Source organism: Thunnus maccoyii, chromosome 19 (assembly GCF_910596095.1).
Source record: "Thunnus maccoyii chromosome 19, fThuMac1.1, whole genome shotgun sequence".
NCBI lineage: Eukaryota > Metazoa > Chordata > Actinopteri > Scombriformes > Scombridae > Thunnus > Thunnus maccoyii.
In genome coordinates, this window is record NC_056551.1 from 10,368,970 (window position 1) to 10,392,774 (window position 23,805).

At 37.9% G+C, this 23,805-nt stretch overlaps 2 protein-coding genes across 8 annotated transcripts; one reads left to right on the plus strand and one right to left on the minus strand.

Moving 5' to 3' along the window:
- Window positions 1–65: 65 nt before the first annotated feature.
- antxr2b (ANTXR cell adhesion molecule 2b) lies at window positions 66–15,797 on the minus strand. Of its 7 annotated transcripts, none has more exons than XM_042396219.1 (18): window positions 15,709–15,797; window positions 14,493–14,606; window positions 9,961–10,032; window positions 8,861–8,932; window positions 8,600–8,681; window positions 8,265–8,369; window positions 7,902–7,970; window positions 6,715–6,795; window positions 6,544–6,604; window positions 6,263–6,358; window positions 5,391–5,460; window positions 3,775–3,853; window positions 3,173–3,268; window positions 2,878–2,928; window positions 1,599–1,694; window positions 1,285–1,458; window positions 966–1,046; window positions 66–219 (listed from the first exon to the last, which is right to left on the minus strand). In XM_042396219.1, coding segments are annotated over exons 2-18 (1,326 nt in total). In that variant the 5' UTR covers window positions 14,495–14,606; window positions 15,709–15,797; the 3' UTR covers window positions 66–180. The 7 variants fall into 7 exon arrangements, with proteins under 7 accessions (XP_042252153.1, XP_042252155.1, XP_042252151.1 ...); XM_042396221.1 differs by having other exon boundaries at window positions 14,437–14,606; XM_042396217.1 differs by lacking the exon at window positions 15,709–15,797 and adding an exon at window positions 15,024–15,108 and having other exon boundaries at window positions 14,493–14,538.
- Window positions 15,058–22,963, plus strand: LOC121886252 (progestin and adipoQ receptor family member 3-like). The gene is made up of 7 exons (XM_042396223.1): window positions 15,058–15,205; window positions 15,749–15,991; window positions 16,269–16,431; window positions 17,384–17,539; window positions 18,073–18,270; window positions 18,502–18,592; window positions 20,380–22,963. The coding sequence occupies exons 2-7, from the start codon at window positions 15,795–15,797 to the stop codon at window positions 20,520–20,522; spliced, it is 948 nt and encodes a 315-aa protein (XP_042252157.1). The 5' UTR covers window positions 15,058–15,205; window positions 15,749–15,794; the 3' UTR covers window positions 20,523–22,963.
- Window positions 22,964–23,805: the final 842 nt, after the last annotated feature.

A 23,805-nucleotide genomic window follows, 5' to 3' on the forward strand; every position in this document is an offset into this window, starting at 1 on the left:
AGTTTGAGATGATATACAGAAACAGGTAATAAAGCAGATTTTTGAACGCAATAGCAAGACCAGGGTACATGTAATGACATTTATTTACAAAACACTCTGAAATCCCAACATGTATGCATCTCAGCGTACATGTCAGTCATCTTTGGCCAAAAACAGGAATGAAGTGACAGGTGTTGATCCTCAGTGACTCTGAACTCTGGTGAAGTTAATGCAGCGGCCCTGGACACAACAAAAGACAGACATCACAGACAGTCACTGCAGTAAAATATGAACAAAACAGAGTTTATTACAAAAAGAGGCACAAAAAAGCCACTAATATCCATTATCTACCAAAATATCAACATCATTTGTCATTGAAGAGAGAAAGAGCCTTTAAAACAAGTAAAATGTGCATCTTCTGCATATGATGAAGGAACCTGCTACATATACATCACACCAATTCCTTATTTTTAAGGAACGCTTTGAAAATGCATCTTCACTCAAACTTTTTGGCCTCACAAGGCCATTTAAGCCAAGTTGAACACAGCTGCTTGAAATGGCAGATAGCGCATTAAAGTTCAAAATATTGGCTGTTGTTTAGAACGCTTACACCAGTCCATCAGAATAACAACTCACAAGGATATAAATGTAAATTGGGACAGTAAATACTAAGATTGAAGGGCCTGTAGTGTAATCATACAGTAATTTTGAAAGCACAGTTTTGACATTTAGACTGTTATTCATAAGAACTGTGTTGATGCAGCAAGCTGTTATTTGTTAGTAGATAATGAGAGGAGGTAGGCCAAGCTCTGTCATTTTCTGTAATTATCTAATCAAATCATCGCGGAGTCAAGAGGGTGGATCCAGTCAAATTAACTGGACAAAACTTTAACTCATAATGAATGTTCTGAATAGACAAGCAGCTGTGTTTTCCTTCTTAGACTTCAGTGTTTGTTTTTAAAGGGAATTCTGTAGACGTTTCTTACTTTGTCTTGATGTGTCGGCCTCATGATTGCCACTCTGTCATACTGTCTCCTCAGTAATGCCACCAATGCATCAAAACGTCCCTGAAGGTCGAGTCAAACAGAGCATAAAAATATAGATAAAGAAATTTATACAACAAGCACATAAAATCATGTATTTGTATGTGTGTGAAGGACCAACAGCGATTCAGATTCAGAATCAGAATCAGACACATATTTAAGCTTCAAATCGGTAAATATCTACAAATAAATAAATAAATAGAAACATCATCTAATGCACCTTTAATGTGGACTGTAATGATTAACAAGGCCGGTGTCTCACCTTGATGGGAGTGTACCATTTGGCTTGAGGTGATGGATTGTAGACTGGAGGAGGTCTTGGTGGGGGTCGGGGTATGATGGGCTCCTCCACCTCGTCTGGCATGGTGACCACAGCATTTTTGGCTTTCTCTAGCCGCGAGCCTTCCTCTGTGGACCCCTTCCCACCCCAACGCACCTACAGGATTCAAGTACAAATGTCAGGTATCACAGACAGCATGGCGGCTACTGAACCGACACAGACGTGAATGCTTGATGGATGCTTGTAAAAATAACAACGAGAACGACTATGAATATTTAATCTGTGTTATTATTTACCTCCATGCGTTTGATTCCTCCAGGCCCTCTGCCTCCATAGTATGAAGCATCCACTGTAGGCCACCTGTGTTTGGGTGAGAGATCCTCTTCTGGTTCCTTAAAAAATGTAACAGTTAATTAACATAACTTCACAGTGAGTTACTAGCCTGGTTTACTGTTTACCTTTTAAGCTTATTGTATTAACGTTATGACCCCAAAATATGTGCTGTTGCCATCCAATGTTGAAATGATGTTGTAAATCTTAGTCCAGGTTATAATATATTTCTATAAATATTGAATGTGATGCAGTACCATTAATGATCACTAGATGCTGATTCCAGAAAATCTCAAGCAACATAAAGCTTTGATCAAAAACTCTCAACGTCTCTCTAATGCAAACTTTTTTTTTTTTTTTCACATTATGGTCTAAGATGATAGTTCACTTTTATTAAGTGTCTGGGTGGTGATAAAAAATCTTGTTTTATCTAAAAGGGACAGGCTGAAAGTTATATTTGCTTGATTGCCTGTCGGACACAGCTGTGGTTACGTTAAGTGGTTAAGTACCTAAAAAGACATTTGTCAAAAAGGAAGTCATATATCATTACATTGTAAACAAAGAACTTTGTCTCCTGTCCAAAGCTCTATAAATAAAAACATGTCAAAAAATGTTCCCTTCCTACAACACCACTCATTTTTTCATAATCATCCAACCTCATCAGAAATGAAGGACATTTTACTAATAAATATAGTACTTAAGTAATCATATAACCACCTTTCATTTACATGAAATGAGCTTTAATCTCAACTAAAACACATAACAAAGCCTTTTCTTCTCAGGTAGACCAGTAAACCTGCATGTCTCAAAGCTAACAGTAATGTACTTGAATGTAACACGCACATAAAGATCTTTCACTTAAATTCTGCTCTACATTGTAGTTGTTTTTCATGAGAAAATATGTTTGTAATTTAGGTTGGTACAAAACATCAACAGACAGACAATACACAAACAATTTGCTCTGAGCATCACGAATATTAATTAAAAGTAAATGAATAATACAAAATATAGATTCCAACTCACTAATCCAGACACGGCCATAAAAATGTCCCAGTTAAAGATTAGTTGCTGATTACTAATCGTCAATTACTAAATGGCTTTTAAATAATTGCAATACAGTAGTTTGCCAAAATACAGTAGTCTTTGCCCAAATTTTGATTTTCTGTCTCCAGTCACAGCTAAGATGACTACATGTGGTACAACCCTGCACATAATCATGTTTTTGAACAGTGTGTGGTTACTCACAATTGCAGGAGGTGGGGGAGGGGGGCGAGAGGGTGGAGGGTCTCTAATCACCTGAAACAATGTGAAAGAGTAAAAAAAAAAAAACAACAGTCATTGAACATTGTCTATGGACAAAGAAATAAGCTGCCTGAACTGCGACACTTTAACTTGTGGGCTTTTCCGTTATAGCTCAAGTTTAAAGTTCATGCTTTTGCAAGGCCAGAATTTAAGCACGCACACACACACACACACACACACACACACACACACACACACACACACACACACACACATAGACTCGCCTCAGTAAACTCACCACAGTGCAGCAGAGAGGCCAGAACCACCAGAGTAAACCCAGAGCCAATAACAGCAAGAGAGCCAACAGCAACCAGAGCACCCAGAACCCATCTGACTGTAATAAACACACATAAATCAGTTATGTTACACCATACACATAAATGATATGTTCATTTATCTTAATCTATTGCTACATATTGTAATTATTATGACACTGGCACCATCCACATGTGTGTGTCCTTATTTAAACGCCAGACATTTTAACTGTAGAACACAATATTTTCCTTCAGTTACACAGATTTCATGATGTGTCATATTTGGCTGTCTTGCAATAGAAAGCAAATAGCAGAATTGCCTTTATTGTGATACAGTTGCAATTATTAGTAACTTATCATTATAGCATTGGATCACAGGTTCATATATGAATCTCACCACTAGTGTAAATGTAGCTAATTCATATAAATGAATGAATTCTTTATTTTTTGGTTATACCATTGACAATAATACAAAATAAAAAAACTTCTGCCAACTTCTGGCAACTGACACATTTTTCTTCGGAAAAATCTCCTTCAAACCAAAAAGTGAGAGTTTTTTTTGCTACTGTATATGGTTGATACTCACACATGTTGTGGCATAGATAGTGATGGGACTGGAGATGTAGGATTGTCCATTGTTCAGGCTAACCAGCACTTCAATTGATCTGGGATTATCAAACAAAATCACTGCAAACATCTGAAGAAGAGACTGTTCCTATACACCTGTCAATGCATACATGTGATGTTCACTGAACCTTCAGTGTAATGGAAAATACAGAACAGACCATGCTGAGAGGGTGCAGAATATATATTTTTAATCCAATCAGTTCTATCACGCTCTGGGTTTGATCTAAATAAACCACACACGCCTATTTTTGTTTTACATTATTCTTCTTTTCTGGTTAAGCAGCGAATAGTTCTAAACTGTTCAGCCTCCTAATTAAGCAAAACAACCTAAATCATCTTAAAACACCAGCTCCAAAGTTAGCAAAGCACTAGCATATACAGTAGTAATGTACATTGGTAACCTTGTCAGCTTCCATGTTGACCTACCAACATCTTTAGTGCCAAGAACATTCACTCATTTAAAAAGGAAGTCTTTGCCTTTCATATTCTTATCAGATCCTGACCAGATTTCCTTGTTTGCCAATAAAGTTTGTGGTTACACCTTGTTTTGTTCAAAGTTTTGCTGAAATTGAACCAAACTGAGATTGTCTCAGCTCTGTTTCTAAGTATCAAACTATACACAAGTGACTCTGTGGGGAGGGAGAGTTGCAGGGAGGGTGAGACGTGATGGAAAGTGAGAGAAGACTAGGGACAGATAGAGAGAAAGAGTGCTGTTTGAAGTGGGTGAAGTCAAATCAGCTTTGGCTCGCTCTCTAAATGCCACAGAGATATTCTAGTCCGGCTGGCTTTGGTTCATCCAATACTTAGAGCTGTTCACAGATAGTTTTACTGTAAACACTGTTCTTGTTTCTCCATTACTCACACGCACAACAGATTTTTAGTTTCTAATTTCCACCTCCTGTATTTGCACAGATGAAGGAAGACATTTTGGTTAATAAATGAAACTGATAAAATGTGTCATGACGATCTATAAATATTATTATCTTTGTTGTTTTATATATCAGTCAGTGCAACTTTTACTTTATTGCCAAGGATGTATTTAATGTCCACCAGCTTTGTGAAATGTTGCCTCACATTTGTGTTTTCCTACTGAACCAATGATGAACTTTCCTCATAATTCCGAGGTAGTGATGTTATAAAATGATGTCATGCCAAATAACTTCGAACAGAGCTGAATATTTTCTTTCATAAAGATTCATGTCTTTCAATATTTATGGTAAACACAGGCTTGTGTTGACAGTGAGAGAAAAGGAATTCAGACATGCTCATAACTCTAACATGTACCTGTATATTTTGCTAAACTAACTGATTTCAACCACAAGGATTTTACTATACAAGAAATAAACTAGACAGAAAAACATGGACAGATAGGACAAAAACAGACCATGTGACCATGCATAATAAAGGTTCCATCACTATTTTCGGTGTTCAAACACGATTCTGATTCTGGTGGAGTTTTTCATTTTGTCTTTATGAGACCTTACGTTGACCTTACAGTTTTTTGATGAGCAACTTACACACACTTCCAAAACTACCCGTATATGCGCGTGTGTGTACAAGTGTGTGTTCACTTACTGTCCGACCTCTTGCAGAACAGGGGCTGGACACAGCAGATAGCCGTCCCTAACTACAGTCGGCTTCTGGTCTGAGAAGGAAAAGAGACAGACAAACTGTGAGACCTGTTACTGTCTATAAACAAAGAATTCTCCTACAAAAACATGACAAACAATTTTGTCTCTTTGCACAGTCTCACTGGCTCGTAGAAATGCTGCTTATGGCATTTTGAAAATCAATCATAGATGAGTGTTCAGTCATATGTTACATCTTTTATGTCATTTTATGTACAATACCTTGCTGTCATGATGTTACATGTATGTAAAAATAGAACAAATACTCCATAAACCTCTTAAACTGGTACATCAGTATCTATTTTGATTGAAATTTATATTCAAATTCAGATTCATTTTTTAATTTCTTTCCCCTCATATATTATAAACATCACAGTCAGCGTCAAGGAATGCTAAATAAAAGCAAGAGAGAGATAGCAAAAGAAAGAGTGAGAACAACACCAGCATAAAAACAAGCGAGTAAAAGGCAGAAAAAAGAAGATATGATGCAGTCATGTGTTGTTTCATCACGTCCTCTCAGTGATCCCACCCCCCTCTGTCCATCTATTAATAGACTAATGAGAAAGAGAACATCTCCCTCCCTCCCTCCGTTCAGTCTCATAATGTCTCCTCTGTTCTCCGGCTGAAGTCAATAAAAAGCGGCCTCTGTTTCTGGATGTCATGACTCCGACTTTCCACTGTGGCACAGAGATCTGCACATTGTATCACGTTTCACTTCATAGATGTTCATATCCTAAAGTGCGTTACAGCATGTGGGCGAACGTGAACCTGTATCCTTGATAGATCTCAACAATTGAGCTACATAGATTGTTTACTCACTGTATGTGTTTTGATTGAAAGTGAGGAAGCAGAGGACGTTGTCCATCCTCTTCGATCCGCTGAAGGCACTTCCCCTCAGTACCACATTGAAAGACTCTGAGACACATCAAACACATCAGACTATAATATTGTTATTTCATTCAGACAAAAACAACAAATACAGGGATTGATTAGTGACATGTTATGAGCACGTTTAAATCCAAAAACAGATTTTACAAGCTGTCTTATTGTGTTTTTTGCTGCATTATTCAGATCTAACAAACCTTTTCAAACTAACTTACCATTTACACAAACACTGGACGGCTCTATTGTGAACATTTCTGTGCATGACTGTTTCAGGATCTGCGTGGAGGCATAGATACAGGCAACAGCTCAGGTTATAAGTCTGCATTCATGTTCACTCTAACTGTGTGCACATGAATGTTTTTGTGCATCTTTGTATGTGACCTCACCGAGCTGACGATGTCTTTGAGAGCGTGAAACCCGGACAGCACCGGGAACACTTGCTCTGTGCCGTCTGCTATTTCAGCAAGCTGCGATATAAATGAAAACAATACAGCCTTTAAACACAGCTTGTCCACATTTTATATATGATTGCATATGAGACAAACTTTACATTTCAGTGGTTTATTTCTTGCTGCCTCTCTGGGAGGTCCTCTGCTGCTTTCAGTTCAATGCTACAGCAGCATTTAGGGAGGAAAAGTCTTTTTCTAAGCGATGAAAGCTTCAGCCTGCTGCCTAGAGCTTTCATCTGCTTTAATGGTAGCAGAACAGGAAGCTGTCTGGCATTATTTAATTAGAGAGTGATGTAATTACTTCCTCCTCAGACCACGAAGTACACTGGGTCAGTAACCGGGCAGAAGATTGCTTACACCCGTTGACTACAAGAGACTTTCCTGATCATGAGTTATGCAGTTTTGAAGCCATGCAGATGTGCCCATTCATACTGATTATACAGATCAATAATGTGGTTATGATGAGATTAAAGTTGCTGCAACAGCAAACCAAACAGCATTTAGCTGTATTACAGTATTATATTTCTCAGTAGATGTAGTTACGAGTATTTCTTTGCATTGTTAATTTTATAAGAAATAATTTATAGCCTGGATACTTTTTTATTTCTTGCAGTCAACACAGTCAGCAGAGAACACTTGGGTTCATTCTTATTCAGCATGAAAACAACTGTGAGGACACATTATTCTTCATCCTTACTTCTTTGCTCTCTTTTAACAACCCGATACCTGCACAGGAAGAATCAAAGCCTCTCCCAGGAAATGATAACTCAAAACAAGCTGCTTCACAAAATTTATTCCATGTTTTTACAAAAACCAAATGTAGCACAAACCATAAACTTTAAAGCTCTGCCAGCTGCTTGCTGATCTGTCCTAAGGGGGTTCCAGTTGAACTCAAAGAAACTAAGCAACAAGGTTAAGGTGTGTTAATCAATCTGGGACAGAAACAACAGACTATTGAGGTTCTGACCACCATCTAAACACACACAGAAAGACAAATAGAACCTCTGTGTTTAAACAAGCAACAGTATCACTAACAGAGGTTTTTTCTCACTGTGCTGCGTGCTCAGTGGTCAACAAGTATAAGTAAAGAGAGAGAGAGGAGTAAAAACATTAAGCCATCCCACCTGTTTGTGGTCAAAGTCCATGACCCCGACACAGTATACTCTGGCTCCAAACCCTCTGGCTTTGTCAGCCTGGAAAGCACAACACAAAGAGTGAAGTCTCTCTGTTTCTACATTTATGATTAGCACATTTTAAGTCTCTTCAAGTTCATTTTATAATTTACTTGAATGGGGCTACTTGGAAAAAATAAAACTTTTGTTATTTTTAAGGAAAATGTCTAGTAAGTTCTTCTTCTAGCATAATTTTCACCTGCACAGTCTCATTTTCATCTTACTTGTCATCCACATCATTTTATCCATTATTGTTTGAATTATCACGACCACTACATCACCACCATTATTCTCGCTAGTGTGTGTGTGTGTTACCTCCTGTACACTCAGTTCATAAGGGTAGATATCCAGCTTGCCATCAGTCAGAACAATGATGATGCTGGATGACGGTGAAGTTTGTGCCATCATCTGCTCTGACACCTGACGGGTGAAAGTTGACAGTAATTCAGAGGAAGTAACTCTATGTTTTTAGGTATATTATGGTGGATTTTACAAACTCTGTTCTAAAACTAAATAAAATTTATTAACCTGATTTTTAAATCCCCCCTTTAAGTTCCCATCAAAAACAATCAAGTGACAATCTGTGTAAGGAATATTGTTCCCGGCAGTAATCAAAATGTTTAATGAGGCCTTTAGATGAGCGTGCGTACCGCTTTCATGCCTTCGTGCATGAACGTTTCACCAGCAGGTCTGATTTGGCTCAGCTTATTCAAACCCTCGTCTATTTTGGACCTGTGCAGTCAGATCAAAAAACACAACACAACAAAGTTTAAATAAAGACTGATAAGAACCCAGTTTCTGTGTGATCTGGTTATCTGTGTTATGCTGCTGTTGTTCAGTGAGGAGGAGGAGGAGGAAAGAGGGAGAGAGAGACAAAAAAGAGACAAGTTTTAAAAATAAAAAGAGCATACCTGTCCCCAGTTAGTGGCAGGATTACAGTTGCTCTGGATGAAAAGACGATGTAGGAAACCCTCATCCTGGGACTGACACACACACACACACACACACAAACAAACAAACAAACACAAACACACACACACACACACACACACACCAATGAAGCTTGTGAATCAACCACATCAGAAACTATGATGTGTATCTTTTAAGGCCAAATGTTCTAAGATAGTTTGAGCCTAACGTCAACAAAAATGATTCCCATAAGTGCTATTATACTGTAGGCTACACATCATGATCATCTGTGCCAGCTTTGCTTTTGATTGGACGGAAAATTGATTGACTGTCGGTTGCCAAATTTCACATCCACACATTCTTACTTTTTTATCAAGACATATCAACATTTTAACAGATTATAATGCAGTGCATTGTAAAATAACATGACATCAAGCAGCACTCAATTCAAAAAATGTCTTCTTTTACTGAATGTGAATCACTAGACAACATGGGTCAGTCTCAGTGCCTTGCTCAATCACTGATCTTCACATATAAGGGAACTGAACCCTTCATCTTGCCAGTTTTACTTCCTTGGTCTACCCTTCAGGCTGTGCGGGAACTGTCAGAACTGTCTGTTGTGGTCAGCACCAACCTTCAACATCTGGCTGGATATTTTGCTCTTATATTTAGTAACCCGCTATTAAACCTAAAGATATCACACACACCCTCTGCACTATTACGCAGAGGGGTTTTGGAGCAGTTGGTCTTGTAAAACGTCTGCTGCCCAAAATAGACATGCCCTACTTTCTACTCACTACTACTGTTTGTATTGTAATCTAAAGACCTTCAGTATAGACACTCCTAACTGTCTAAATAGTCTGTTTCATTAGTTTAATTTCTGCTGTACGATTCTATTCTTAATGTGCCTAGTCATCTGTAAAGCACTTTGTTTTGAAATGTGTAATATAAAGTTATGTATTATTCAAAATTTTATTTATATTAAAAGTTATTTATTGTATAAATATTCCTAAAATATAAGGACCTGGAGGTGGCCAGAGGTGGAGAGGAAAGGTCAGGAGAGACATTTACTGTGAAAGCACTAAATGGCCACTTTACTTACCTAACAAACCTGTTGGTGAGCTGCTCCACAAATCCATAGATCTCATCCCAGTGTCCTGACACACTGCCTGACCTGCAAAACAAGCAGTGCCAGAGTGATAAATCACACACACCCAAACATTGAAATATCAAATGACCCAAAACAAGATTTAAAACTAACCCTGGAAATAAAAACAGATGTGAATATAATGTCAATTCATCAATCAGAACTCCTCTATAAAGCTTATATTTTCTATAAGAACTACATAAATAAAGTTTGGATGCTGCATTAGACTGCACTGTGTTTCATTGAGTACAAGAGCTGTAATTTATGATAAAATAAATTCAAACAGCAATGAAAGTGCAGATCGTATAAATACTTAAAATCGGAGGAGGCACAAATGTAATAATATATAGATTTATGTGTAAATTTCACATCTTAGCAGGTTTCCCAGACTCCCGTACAGCTCTCAGGCTCTAAAGCATCCAAACAGATATACACTTTGCATACAGAATACAGAATAAACACAGACTGGGTGTTGGTCAGTTTATTCTGTTCTTCCCAGTTTGGCATTAGTAGTAAACAGAGAACAGATTGTTGCTGTTGGAATGTCAGTTAATGACTTGTATATTTAACTGCAACATAATACACTGATAAAACGCCCCAAACAATCATAGACAACACAGAGAAGATTAAAAGAAATCCTGCCAAACCTGCAGGGAAGCAGCAGAGGAACATGGAAAACTAAACACAGCCATACATGGAGAGGACTGAGTCAAAGACTGCCTGTGCACTGAGGTAACAAATATGAGATTAATATGTTGCTCTGTTTTATTCCTTTAAGCAAACACATGCATGCAAACAGATAAAAGTGACACAAACACAATCTGTATTCACTCACTTGTCTAAAACAAAATAAATATCAAACGCTCCATCGCAAGAAGCATCATCCCCATCATGCAACGATGAGTTCACAAACACACTCCCAAAAAGTAGGATTTTGCAACATATCCATAACCGATCCATAATCCATATGTTACATATCAGCAGTGAGTGCTTTTTTTTTAAAAAAAAAATCCCCAAATCAGCCGGTATGGTTATGAGTCCTTCATCTTCACAACATCAGCCAGGCGGCTCACATGTTGAGTCACTGGTGTGTGTGACACTGGACATGTGGGATGTTCACGTTGAAGCTGATAATGCAATAAACGGGGCAGGGCACACAGCTGCTACAGCTGCACTGTACCACCAGCAATAAAAGAGAGCAACACTTCCCTTAGGATTCTTCAAATTAAAAAGCAGGCATAAAAATGTGCAGTCAAGTAATGAACCCATACAGAAAAAAAATTCCTATCTTGTGCTTTAATACAATTCTAATTAGTTTTTATGTGGCTTTGATATATTACTTTGCTATTTTTCTAACTTTTGGCCTACATTTTCAGGTCAAATATAAAGTTATTACATATTTATAAGATACAAATACACAGCATAAAGTAAATAGTGTGAGTATCAGTGGTGGAAAGTAACTAAGTACATTTAGTCGAGTAAGGTACAAAGGTACCATTTTGAGGTATTTTATACTTCCATTCAGTGGATTCATATTCTACATACAAAGCATATGATCAGCTCATAAACTATGATGCAGTGTTATAGATTAAGCAACCCAACAGTAAATCAGTTCAAATCAGCTCCACCTCGACCAGCTACAACATTAAAATGCTGCTTAGTAATGATAATAAAATATTACACTCTGATAGGGGCCATTCAACAGCCTAATGAATACTTTACTTAAGTAAAAGTAGAAATATTGTCATCTAAAAATAATCATTACAAGTAAAAAAAAGTAAAGTACTTAAGTAAAAGTACAGAAGTATTATCAGCAAAATGTTCTTTAAGTATCAAAAGTAAAAGTACTCGTTATGCATACTGTGTTATTATATTCTTATAGTATATCATATTGTTTGTTTCTATTGCTAACAAATACATCTGAGAGTATTTTAATGTTGTAGTTTATCAATGTGGAGCCAATTTTAGATACTTTAGATAGATTAATGGTAATAATACTGCATCTTATTATATTAGCACCTTCAGTAGCATCAACTGGAAATACTCAAGTAAAGTACAAGTACCTCAACATTGTACTTTACAGTTGAGTAAATTTTCTTAGTTACTTCATACAACTGCTAATGAATATATTTACTTTTGATGCCTTAAGCACATTTTGTTGCTAATACTCTTGTACTTAATGACATTTTCGAATGTAGAGCTTTTAATCATTATGGAATATTGTTATAATGAGGTCGGACTATTAGTATTTAATTAAAGTTCTTAGTTCAAGTAAAGAAGAATTCCTATATACAAAATTAAACTAATTTAATGTAATCTACTGTATATGATGTTTTGTTGCAAACACAACAAAATGATGTGTGAAAAAGGGTTTTATTATATCTTTTACAACACTATGCATTGATGTGCCCTTTTATTTTGAAAGCAACACCATCTACTTCCTGCTCCTGACATCTCACACTTGACATCTCTTTGCCCAAGCAGTTGGCAAAATATATAAATATAGTGACTGACTAAGATAAGAAAAATACAAAGAATGGTAGATTGATGGGTCAGATTGCTTTATATAGCTATTACAGAACATATTTGGAGCCATAAATATTCCTGCGTTTTAAAATAGATGCCATGAGAACTATTCTCTTCCTATTAAGAGATATCCTTTCTTCTTAGTGTCAATCAGGGTGCTATGTTTCAAGCTTCAATAAAAGTTTCCCCCTCAGTCAATTATCAGTTCAGTCATGGCTTATTACAATTCATGTCTTTGCCTCCAACATTATTTCAGGACAAACAAGTGCATCATATTTCTGTAAATTTATTGCAGATGGAAAGTAGAATTGAATAGGCTAACACAACGCCCTTGGTATGTCAGAGTGATTTGTTGCGCTTTGCATGATTCAGAAAGTGACCTCCCAAAAGCAGAAATCAAATCTTCTCCTTTGTCTCTGGAGAGGATGCACTGACTGGGCTTGCTTTACAATTGTGCAATTATACCCACCTTTTATTTCTCTAAAGAATGCCTCTTCAGCACCAGAACATGTCCATGCCCTTAAAAATGCACTTTATCATGTTCACAGACAGATGTAGAATCCCCTTTCACAAACAAAACCTTTACACTGTCATTCACCATCGATCTGAGACTCTCAGAGCCTCCCAGGAGTTCTTTTGTGGTGTTGTGCCGTAATTATATACTTCATTTTACTGTTTGCAGAGATGTAATGCAATGACTGCCTGTGGCTTCCCAGTAGGTTTAATTTAAACTTTTAAGGAGGATGAAGTCATAACAGTAAAAAACTGAAATAATAACATACCAAAGTCATTGTATCAGGAAATGGCATCTCTGCTGTCTGTAATTGTATAAACCAGGGATCCCCATTGAAAAGTTCATGGGTTTTTGTGATCTGTGTTTTATTTGTGGGTGTAGGATTGGTCTCTTTCTTTCTTCTCTTTTAAGACAAAATGCATCGTTTGATATACGGTTAAAAGAGGAAGAAACTCACTGGTTTCAACACTAAGCTCTTTCACTTTTCTTCAAACCAGGTTTAAGAAAGCTATTTATCCTTGAGATGTCGACTCACTGAAATACTTAGAGGCTAATAAATTAAATGTAGATGCAAGCTGCAGTCTAAGAGAGTCGGTGTGTCATACCAGAAATGTTTAAACTCTCAGCCAGTCAGTACAAACTCAAATCCACATAACTTTTGTTTTTTTAATTCTAGCTGAGATCCCAAAGTCTCCAAGGATACCAAACAAAAAACAATTAAAACAGTCAGGTGCCTAAATGAACACTGAAATGGGTTTTTCTTGCCAGAATCACTCCTCCTATTCATACTGGCCGTTAAATCCACAAGCCTCCTTTTGTGCAAAAATATATTTATTTATCTGAAGCTAATATGAAGCTTCAGCTGCCAAAATTATTCAATTCAAGTAACTATCTTTCAGTGTTTTGTGATTATACTTCCACTGTGTCTGAGGGAACACAAAAAAGGAATGTGATGCTAAAAAGACTGTTAATGTGGCAGATAGCCACTTGATATGACTAACCCAGACTGCTGAAGCCTCATATAAGCTTAAGATAAACTTGTAAATGCATTTTTGCAGTAAATGACTATGTGGACACACTGTGGATTTTGGCCCCCATCACTTACATTGAAAGCACATCTGAAGGGGATCTTTTAACAGCCAGTATGAACAGGAGAAATGATTACAGCGAGGAAAACCTCTTTCAGTGACATATTGGCACCTGACTGTTGTTTTAAGATAGACTTGAAACATTGTGAACCTATCCTTTAATTTGGGGAAAATGTCTATATAATAAAACTCAAGACATCTAGGATATTTCCATTTGAAGGGGTGATGGAGCCGTTCCATTAGATGGGAAAGAAAATATATGTGATACTGTAAGACAGTGTGGTGAAAGATGATTTTTCCAACCTTAAAGCTACTTAAAGTGGATAAAAAGTTGCCTGTAAGAATCTGCAGGTGGCTACATGGATGTCAGAAGGTGGACTGGTCTTTCTTTCCAAGTTAAAGGAACTGTTGGAAGACAGGAGAGGTCATCAGTGTTGTCCAGATGTGAGATAAATGCTTTGCTTTGGCCTTAGCTGTAAAACAAAACAGAGACAGTGTTTCTTCATGACTCTGTTGGTGAAATTAGAACAATGTGTGAACAAATTAAATCCCCCCATCCAAGCCAAAACCAATGAATTTTAAAGGAGTGTTGACATGTCTATTAAATGAGAATCCTTTAAACGTTGTCAGTAAACAACCTACAATACAATTAAATTGTCACCAGAGGAAAAGGACATGATTCATTTTAGTTTTGGTGGAGATCTACTGGGAACTGGTCAAACCACTGCAATGAATGTAATCAGGAAAAGACTGTAAGACATTATTTTCCTTATCTAGAGAGGAGAGACGTGATTCTCAGCCTTGAAATTAATAAAATGTAGGTTTTAAGACATATTTTGCAGGTAAATTCAGCATACTGTTTGACCTACACTACAGTGACCCACACTTACCAGTTGGTGGCAGTAACATTTACTATCAACATCAAAGAGAGGACAGGTTTGGCTAGGCTGATGTTATCCAGTTGTTTAAGTTAGCTTCATGTGTCTAAAATGTGATTATTTTTAAGGTAATGCTAGCTTGATAGCCATCCGAATATGGCTCAATTGCCCGTACAAGGACATCGACAGTGATGGTGAGCTTTGTGACCCTGTTTTCAATCAGTTTAGTTGACTAAAAACAATGCAGGTCAAGGTTAGCATTGTACGCTAAGTTAGCTAGCCACCGAGAATTTAGCCTACAACCACAGCTAGACAGTGATAAAACGATGTGACATAATGTTTCACTCAGTATGTCTATTTTGCTATATTTAAAGCTTTATCTCAAAGCGGGAGAGAAAACAACCTTTGTGGTAAACAAGAACGCTAGTCGGTAAACAGGTAAACTAGCTAAACTTTAGCTGGCTAACGTTGCATGTAAACAGGAAACATTAAATCACGTTTTGAAATGCCAAAACTGGCAGCTGTATCTCGATGACCTTCTACAGGTTAGCTCTGTTTTCTGCCCTTGAATTTCTGCTAGTTAGTTTTACCCGGCCCCAGTTTGTGCTTCTCATCGTATTATTAACATTTAGTTACATGCACTGTAGATATGAATGGAATTAAACGGAACTGAACGGAGCTGTCGCTTCTTACTGACCACATGTGTTTCCTTTCCTCTATCCTCTCTCTTAACGCAGTCTTCACCTACCTAGTTTGCCTTGTACCCGAGGAGCCGAGATCAAGATGCTGCTGAAGATGCCCCAGAAGCTGCTGAAGACTGCCCACTACATAGAGCTGGGCAGCTACCAGCACTGGCCGGTGCTGATACCTCAGAGGATAAGACTCTACACCTATGAACAAATCCCCCTCTTCCTCAAAGAAAACCCCTACATCACAGATGGCTACAGGGCTCACCTGCCCTCCAAACTCTGCCTGAGGAGGTGGGAGTACATTGGAAACAGATTTAAAGTCCCCCTCCACTCAAAAATATGTTTTTCTTTTGTTCCAACAGTTGGATGTTTGAGCTTTTTGAGTGTTTTGAGCTGCATTTAAAAGATCCACTCCAGACATGTTTTAAGATGTATATAAAATACTTTACTTTGAATAATAATTTGTGTCTGATATGGTTTTTCTTCAAAAAATATGTCAGATTTGCTTTGCTGTGTGTACACACTTGTGCTTTTGCTCATATATTTTGTCTCCTCTTTTCTCTTTCAGTATTTTTATTCTATCTAATGAGACGGTGAATATCTGGAGCCACCTGCTGGGCTTCCTGCTCTTCTTCTCTCTGGGGGTCAATGACCTCTCCACAGTACTGCCAGCCTCCGGAGCTAACAGAGAGGACTATGTCATCTACGCTATAGGACTGTTCTGCTTCCAGGTAAAAGTTACAGCTGCACACCTCATGCTATCATGGTTTGCTCATACTGGCGTAAATCAAAGGTTGGTGGACGCTGCATGGCAAAAACTTGGATTTAAACCTGGAGAAGTTTATAAATCCCATCCTTCTTGGTTAGACAGGAAACAAGATGCAAAGATGTTTTACAAGGTTTTTGACAGTCAAACAGTGTGCTCCAGGCTGAATAAAATGACACATCCTTAGCCCTCACAGCATCCATGCTCTGAAAAAGAATGATCTCAATCATATAGCTCTGTGTGTGTGTGTAATTTATTACTTAAACAGCAATTCCTGCTGGCTTGTTCATTTTTCTGAATAATTATCTTATATATATATTATCTGAATAATAATGTACGCAGTTTCTTGTATTATCATATATTCGTGTGGCTTAACAAACTGATTTGTGTAGGTTTACGTTTCCTGCTGCAGGTTCATTCAGTTCACCTCTACCTGCTCAGGTGTGTAAGCTGTGTTATAAGTGTAACAGTTGTAAAGGTGGGACACAGTGTATCGTTGCACCATAAAGAGCTAAAATAGGAATGTTAGTGTAGTTCAGAGTCCCTGCTGGCAGCTGGTGAACTGTTCAATTATTGGTGTGTTAGCTGTGTTTGTGTTGTAGGTTGTGTAACTGCTGATAATGTGATTGGAAACTTGTTGATGTATAAACGACAAGTCAGTATGATTCCCACTTATTGTAGTATATGTTACACCCCCACTCCCCATCTTGAAACCCCTTTCTGTGCCTCCTAATCCTCATGTTGTGGGTATCTGGAATGTCATTATAAATCATTATATCTGGAGGTAAGTTGTTGTATTATAATTACTTTATTATGACATAACTTCCATGTTTCTGAATAGAAAAAGATGACTTTTACATCATCTTTCAGCATGTAATGGTACTGTGTGTGTGTGTATATATATATGTTCATCCCAGGTGTGCATGTTGTGTTCAGTGGGGTATCACCTGTTCTCGTGCCACCGATCAGAGAAGACTTGCCGTCGCTGGCTGGCGTTGGACTATGCAGGCATCTCAGTTGGCATCTTGGGCTGTTATGTGCCTGGGATCTTCTACGCTTTCTACTGTAATGCTGTAAGTGTGAACGAAGATGCAAGGATGACGCTGTTAGCATGTTGGCCCTTAAGAGTGCTGTGGCTTTTGTTGAGCAGTTAACAATGCATGCGCACTGTCTGAACATGTTTAGGCAAAGCACATAGTAAGAATGTGTGTTTGATCAACCAGTTTGATTTTGTTGGCTGAAAAAAGGCTATTGTAGAAGTGCATTTGCATCTTTAATATGATCTAAGGAGGCAAAAGAAGCAAGATCTACATCACCCTCTGTCATAAATACACAACATGTTATTGTGATGCGACTTGGAGGAGATGTCGGGACCTCTAGCTCAAGAACACAGTAAAAGAGTTACAGATAAAAAGAAAAATTACATAATGGTGGTAATTCTAGATCCAGATAACCATCACAATATGACCTCTGGGCCAGGTGTGATCTGTGCAATAAATTTAACAAACTATCACGATAATAAAAAAACTGATGTCTCCAAAAACAAATGTCTTTCAGCTTTGATTGGACTGTATCTAATCTGATTTGTCGCTCTCTTGTCTTGCAGTTTTGGCGGCAGGTGTACCTGCTGACTGTGCTGTCACTGATCCTGGCAGTGTTCTGCGCTCAGGTCCACCCTCGTTACCTCAGCAACGACTGGCGGCGGCTGCGGATGGCCATCTTCTGCTGTGTGGCGGGCATCAGTGTGATCCCAGCGTGCCACTGGGTCTGGCTCAATGGAGGGTTCACCACTGATGTCGTTCAGGTCAGGACGTTATCTGCTCATTTAGCTTCAGTCTTGCTGCTTTGTTGCATTTATGTTGTTGCTGTGACATCTGGCAGATCCTATTTGCATGATTTAATTTTTAGTTGTCAATAGCAGCCTGACATGTTAGAAAACAAGCAAAGTGATTCACTCATGAATCTCAGCCCTCTCTTCTTCTTCTGACTGTTAAATGTTGAGTCATGCAAACTTTAGTTTTTGTTGTATGTGCAGCTCTTCCTGCCCCGTGTGATGGTGATGTACTTGATAGCTGGATCTGCCTTCCTGTTCTACGTCACTAAGATCCCCGAGCGCTATTTCCCTGGTGAGTCTCTGTTTTGTTTCTTCTTTGTCTCCCTGTATGAGTACAAACCTGAAGTGGAGGGCAGTAGCATTTAACCAACCAGCTGTGACACTGAGACAGCCGCTGAACTGAACAAGATGACTTGATTAATTGAAGTTACTGTATGATTATTAAAAAGTGAAGTGAAAATTAAGTTAAGGAGTTTAAGCTTTTAGATGAATTTAAAACAAAATTACAGCCGTTTAGTCTAAACCCAGTTGCTGTGTCCTACACCTAAACGCCACTAGAGGTCATTGTATCTGAGGTTTAGACACGGTTTAACAGAATTTTAAGGTCATAAAATACAGTATAATGGCAGATTTCTACAGCTCAAACCATTTTGCTATATTGTAAAAGTTTAAATCTTTCACCTTGTATGAGCTTATGACGGCAGCAATATCATAAGTCTGACAAAAATGTAACTGCACCACCACAGGTCCAATATCTGTAAGGTAGACATACAGTAAGTTTGTCAGTGATGTAGGTAGGTGAGACACATTAATTGTCAGCGGAGGCTTTTAGTCACAGGAAAAATAAACACAGATGAACTGTAAGACTGATTCCCTCGCTAAAATATTTTACAGATCACTGCGTACTGGGTTGTATGATATCATTTACATTTGTATTAGACTGATAAATTTTTGTTTTTGTGATAATCAGTGGTGCAAGTAGACTAGAAATAATAACACACACTGTATATTGTTCCAGTAGTATTTCTAAATTCTTTTCTCAGTAGTGAGTGATATGGTCAGCTGGGAAATCAGACAGCTGAAATGGATTCTCTTAATTACCACTTAACGAGAGAACACACACATCGCTTCTTCACATTTTTGATTTGTCATGGTAGGAAAAGCACAAGTGTTACTAATAACGTAAACAATGGCTCTGTTGTATTCGAGAGTCCCAGTAAGCCGTGACAGTATATCAGTGAGCCAGCATTCACAATACCAGGACCCTTAAACCGAAGCAGCTAAACATGACTCAGCCATCATTAATCTTATTATCCAAACATGCTTTTCCTACCTACTAAAATGTCTTCTGTGAAAAAAAGGCCTGTTTTGACACAGCAATCAGGTCCAATTTAGCACACAGCTGCGTTTAAACCTCTGCCAAGTTCCGGTTTAGTTGAAAAGCAGCAAACTAGTCAGATGCTAAGCGACACACAGCGAGGGCTTTAGTTTCTAATTGTAGGCATATCAGTGCTGTCAAGTCTGTTTTTATTTACAGAAAGAGTGAGATGAGAGAGAAGAGGGATAAAAGAATTAGGTCTTATACTGAGCATTTAAATTTTAAATAACGAATGTTTGTTTTGTATGAAAATTCTCTTGGTAACAGTTCCACCATATAAGTATTGTGTGCACATCCACAAAACCACTGTGGGAAAGGTGCTGGATAAAAAAAAATCAATACAATTACAATACAAGGACACTGGAATCACAGCTCCCTTTAATTTTATCTGTGACATTTTGACAAAGGACTTGACCTTTCCTCATGCAAATACCCACGAGAAGGAAATGAGGAACATAGATGGCAAAATGACCACCACTGACATCATAATCATCTAATCCCATTCATATGTGCCAGGAGTTCCTTCCCATTACAAGCTGAGTTTGCCAGTTGTCATGGAATTGTTGAGATTTCCATTTTCTTCAGAGCACCATTTCCTCCTGAAATGTATTTGTATTTCTGTGACTCCTGAAAAAAGCACAAGAATTACTATAAACAATACATACAGTATCTAGAGCTAATATTTTCCTCTCCTCTCCTAGGCCAGATGAACTACCTGGGCGCCAGTCACCAGCTGTGGCACATACTGGTGGTTGTGATGTTTTACTGGTGGCACCAGACTGCTGTACACATCATGCACTTCAGGCACAGCCAGTCCTGCCCGACCCGGACCAGCAGCAGCTAAGTGAAACAGATCAAATCATTTAAAAGGCAATTGATTGTAGATTGTAATAACCAACTAAACTCATTACATTAACACTCAAAACCTTCTCACCAGTTAGCTGCTGGTTAGAAGCTGCTACCTAAAGGTTGGTCAACCACTCACTAACAGAAGCACCTGACTATTAACTGATTAGCTGCTTGTGCCCAGGCCAGCTATTAAAGGCCAGTATCCTTTCTTAAAGTCTACTTTATTCAACAGTAGACAGCAGCTAACAGTGGCTTGGAACTACTGTGAATTTTTAATTCTCTGAACAAAAGGGCAGTAGACCAGAGCCTGTATTAGTTAGTACTTTGGGACTGCTGGCTAGGAGTCAGAAAATCTACCAGATAGTAAGGTCAGTCTTCAGAGACTGTGATCTGATGTCAAAAAAATAAGGCATGTGGCCTTGCATCATAACCATTAGATCAATGCATGAAACAGGAATTTTAGTTTATTTGTAGAAACAGACTAAGCTTTGGTGTTTTTAAATGATAATCACATCTTCTCATGGTTGGTTTAGAGTTTGATCTTCTTCTTTTTGTTTGTACAGAGGTTTTGAAAAAAATAGCCACGATTCTTTTGAATCAAACATAGTAGCCAGTGTGAACAATGCCTTTTTTTTGCCTCTACTGTTGGTTTCTACAAGACTCAATTGTATGAAAATATCTTGATGTCGGAAAGCACAGAAAAAAATAATGATGACGTCAAAGAAACAACTGGAAATTCAACATTTGGACACTGTGAATTGCTAGTCTCTGGGGAAAACTATGTGTCGCTGCCTCAAATATTCAAAGCTTTCGAACAAAAAAGTAGTCAGAGTCAATCAATGAGCAATCTGAAATATCTAATGAGGTCGGGAACTGAACAAGGAAACAATGTAGGAACCATATTTATTCTACAGTGCATTGGTTTGTTAGTATTACTTGATTTTTGTTGTTTTATTTTCGTCTTGTCCGTCATGTTTTGTCTTTGGAACAAATAGGGAGTCGGTTTTTGAAAAATACTTTGATAACTCTTTGCAATGGCCAAAGCCATTATGTTAAAGCTGCACTGGGCAAGATGTCACATCAGCCCAAATCCCAGAGCAACAGAAACAATCAAAATGTTGTACAATCACCATAATCTTTGATCATCTGTCTCCTGACATACTGTTGATTGGTTTTGGGGTCCAGTTAGGGTTCACTGCTAAGACTTTACTGACTTGCCTATTGCAGCTTTAACATATAGAAAAGTACTGTGAAAACACAACAATATTAAGGGGATATTTACTTAAATATGACTAATCAGAATGCAATCTTGGCCAGTAGGCAAGTACTAAATTGCCTGAGGTTTACAACAATACCAATAATGCTGTGTTTTTTTTAGGGTTAGCAACAAAACATATTTTTTCACTTGCCACACAGCACTTTCATGAGCTCTGAGATGTATGCCACTACTCCAATACAGTGGAGGTGATTTGAGTTTGTGGAGAATGAAAAAATGACATTTTAAAAAGTCAACCGCAACACTTTTTTTTTCCAGAAACGATGTCCTCTTTATTGTGGAATAATCTACAGAACACACGGTGTGCATGGTTAAATATCACCAGATATGTGAATATTTGTTTTTTTCTGGAAAGTTGGGTGAACTGACCCTTGTTAGGTCGCACTGATGGGTCAACCACCTGCCATACCAGCCCCAGGGGTCATCAGTTATCAGCAGAAGAGGTTATCAGTTGTCACCCCTGTGGCCCTTTTCTCACTCCTCTCATACATGGCAAATAAAGACTGGGTTTATAAAAATATTGCTTAAATCAGGCCAGTGTAAAGTGCTTCAGGTACCTTTTTAACAGTCTAGTTCCTCAGTACACATTGGGACAATTGCACATTTTAATTTTTGGTGTGTTTTACATAAATTGTGTTTGTACTTCATTTGCCTTATTATCTTTGAGTATTTGTACTGTATATACACCTACTGTTACAATCTATTTTTGGTCAAGAGGTGAACATAAACCAGAACAAAAGGGTTAAATTCAGACAGTTATCATCTTGGTATTATCTTTTCTGTTGCACCACAAGGCCAGTATGTTTATTCTTTTTTATAGTACAGTTTGATGTTCAGAACAAGTTACACATTAATGTTGAGCACTTACTGCTGCAGGCTGCAGAGCTGGAGAATGCACTGTACAGGTGCTAGAAGAAGTGACTTTCTGTTGCCTTTTTGAGTTTGTTTTTGAACATGAACCCTCAGATTATTATAAACTGCTTGATCCTTTTTTTGAATGATCTCATGATTATTTTATCCTGTGTGTTTGCTTTTTTTCCCTTGAATATCATTTGTATGATAAAGCACTGGCGCTGACTTATGAGATGTATATTTATTTCAGTGCCTCTGCAAATATATTTTTAAACATTTTGAATGAATAAAGAATGCTGTAAAATAAATTGAGTCTTTGTGTTTCAGTAGCTCAGAATAACTCCTGTTTTTGTTTGTATTTTACTTTTAATAGCAGGATCACATTAACATCTGACAATTTCGTGTTTTCATGCTCATTCAGAGGACAAGTCTGACCACTTGGAGGGGAATTGATTACGGTTGGGTTACCTAATTACCATAATCTCATGTTGGTTACTGAGGGGGAGCATTATGTGCCTGGCAGGTGTCTTATTTTCTGCTATTCACATTAGTGAATGATAGAGGGCAGCGTTGCTTCAGAAGTTGCCCATTTACAAGAAAGAGTGGGGTTTTTCTGTTCACTCAAGTGGATCACTTCAATTAGCTGTTTGAAAATTACATGCTTGTTAAATACAAAGGCCCTCTGATGACTCAGTGGGTCACAGGTCATATTGTGTGTTCACGCTGTCAGTCTCAGGGGCCTGAAGTGCCAGTCTGCACATCTCAGTTTCTTCAGTTTCTTCATATTTATGTAGAAAAAAGTGCCCAAAATGTTCCTCATCTTGTGATTTCAGTCCTTTCTGATGGCAGTGCTGTCATCCAAAATGACTGGATTTTGCCCTGTGGCTTTATAAATATAATTGTGTTTGAAACATATATTCAATCACTGCATCACCCTGTGCAGTAATTAATATTTGTGCAAAAGATGTCTGACAAAGGAATTTGCAGTTGGCTTAGAATTGGGTTTACAAGGAAATTTAAAGTGGCTATAATCAATATTTGAATATTAAGAATGGATCACATGACAAGGTGTCTTGGGTAGTGATGAATCTGTAAAGAGTTTATCAACTGACTCTGCAGTCCCCCTGCAGCTCTGATGAGCTTTATAGCA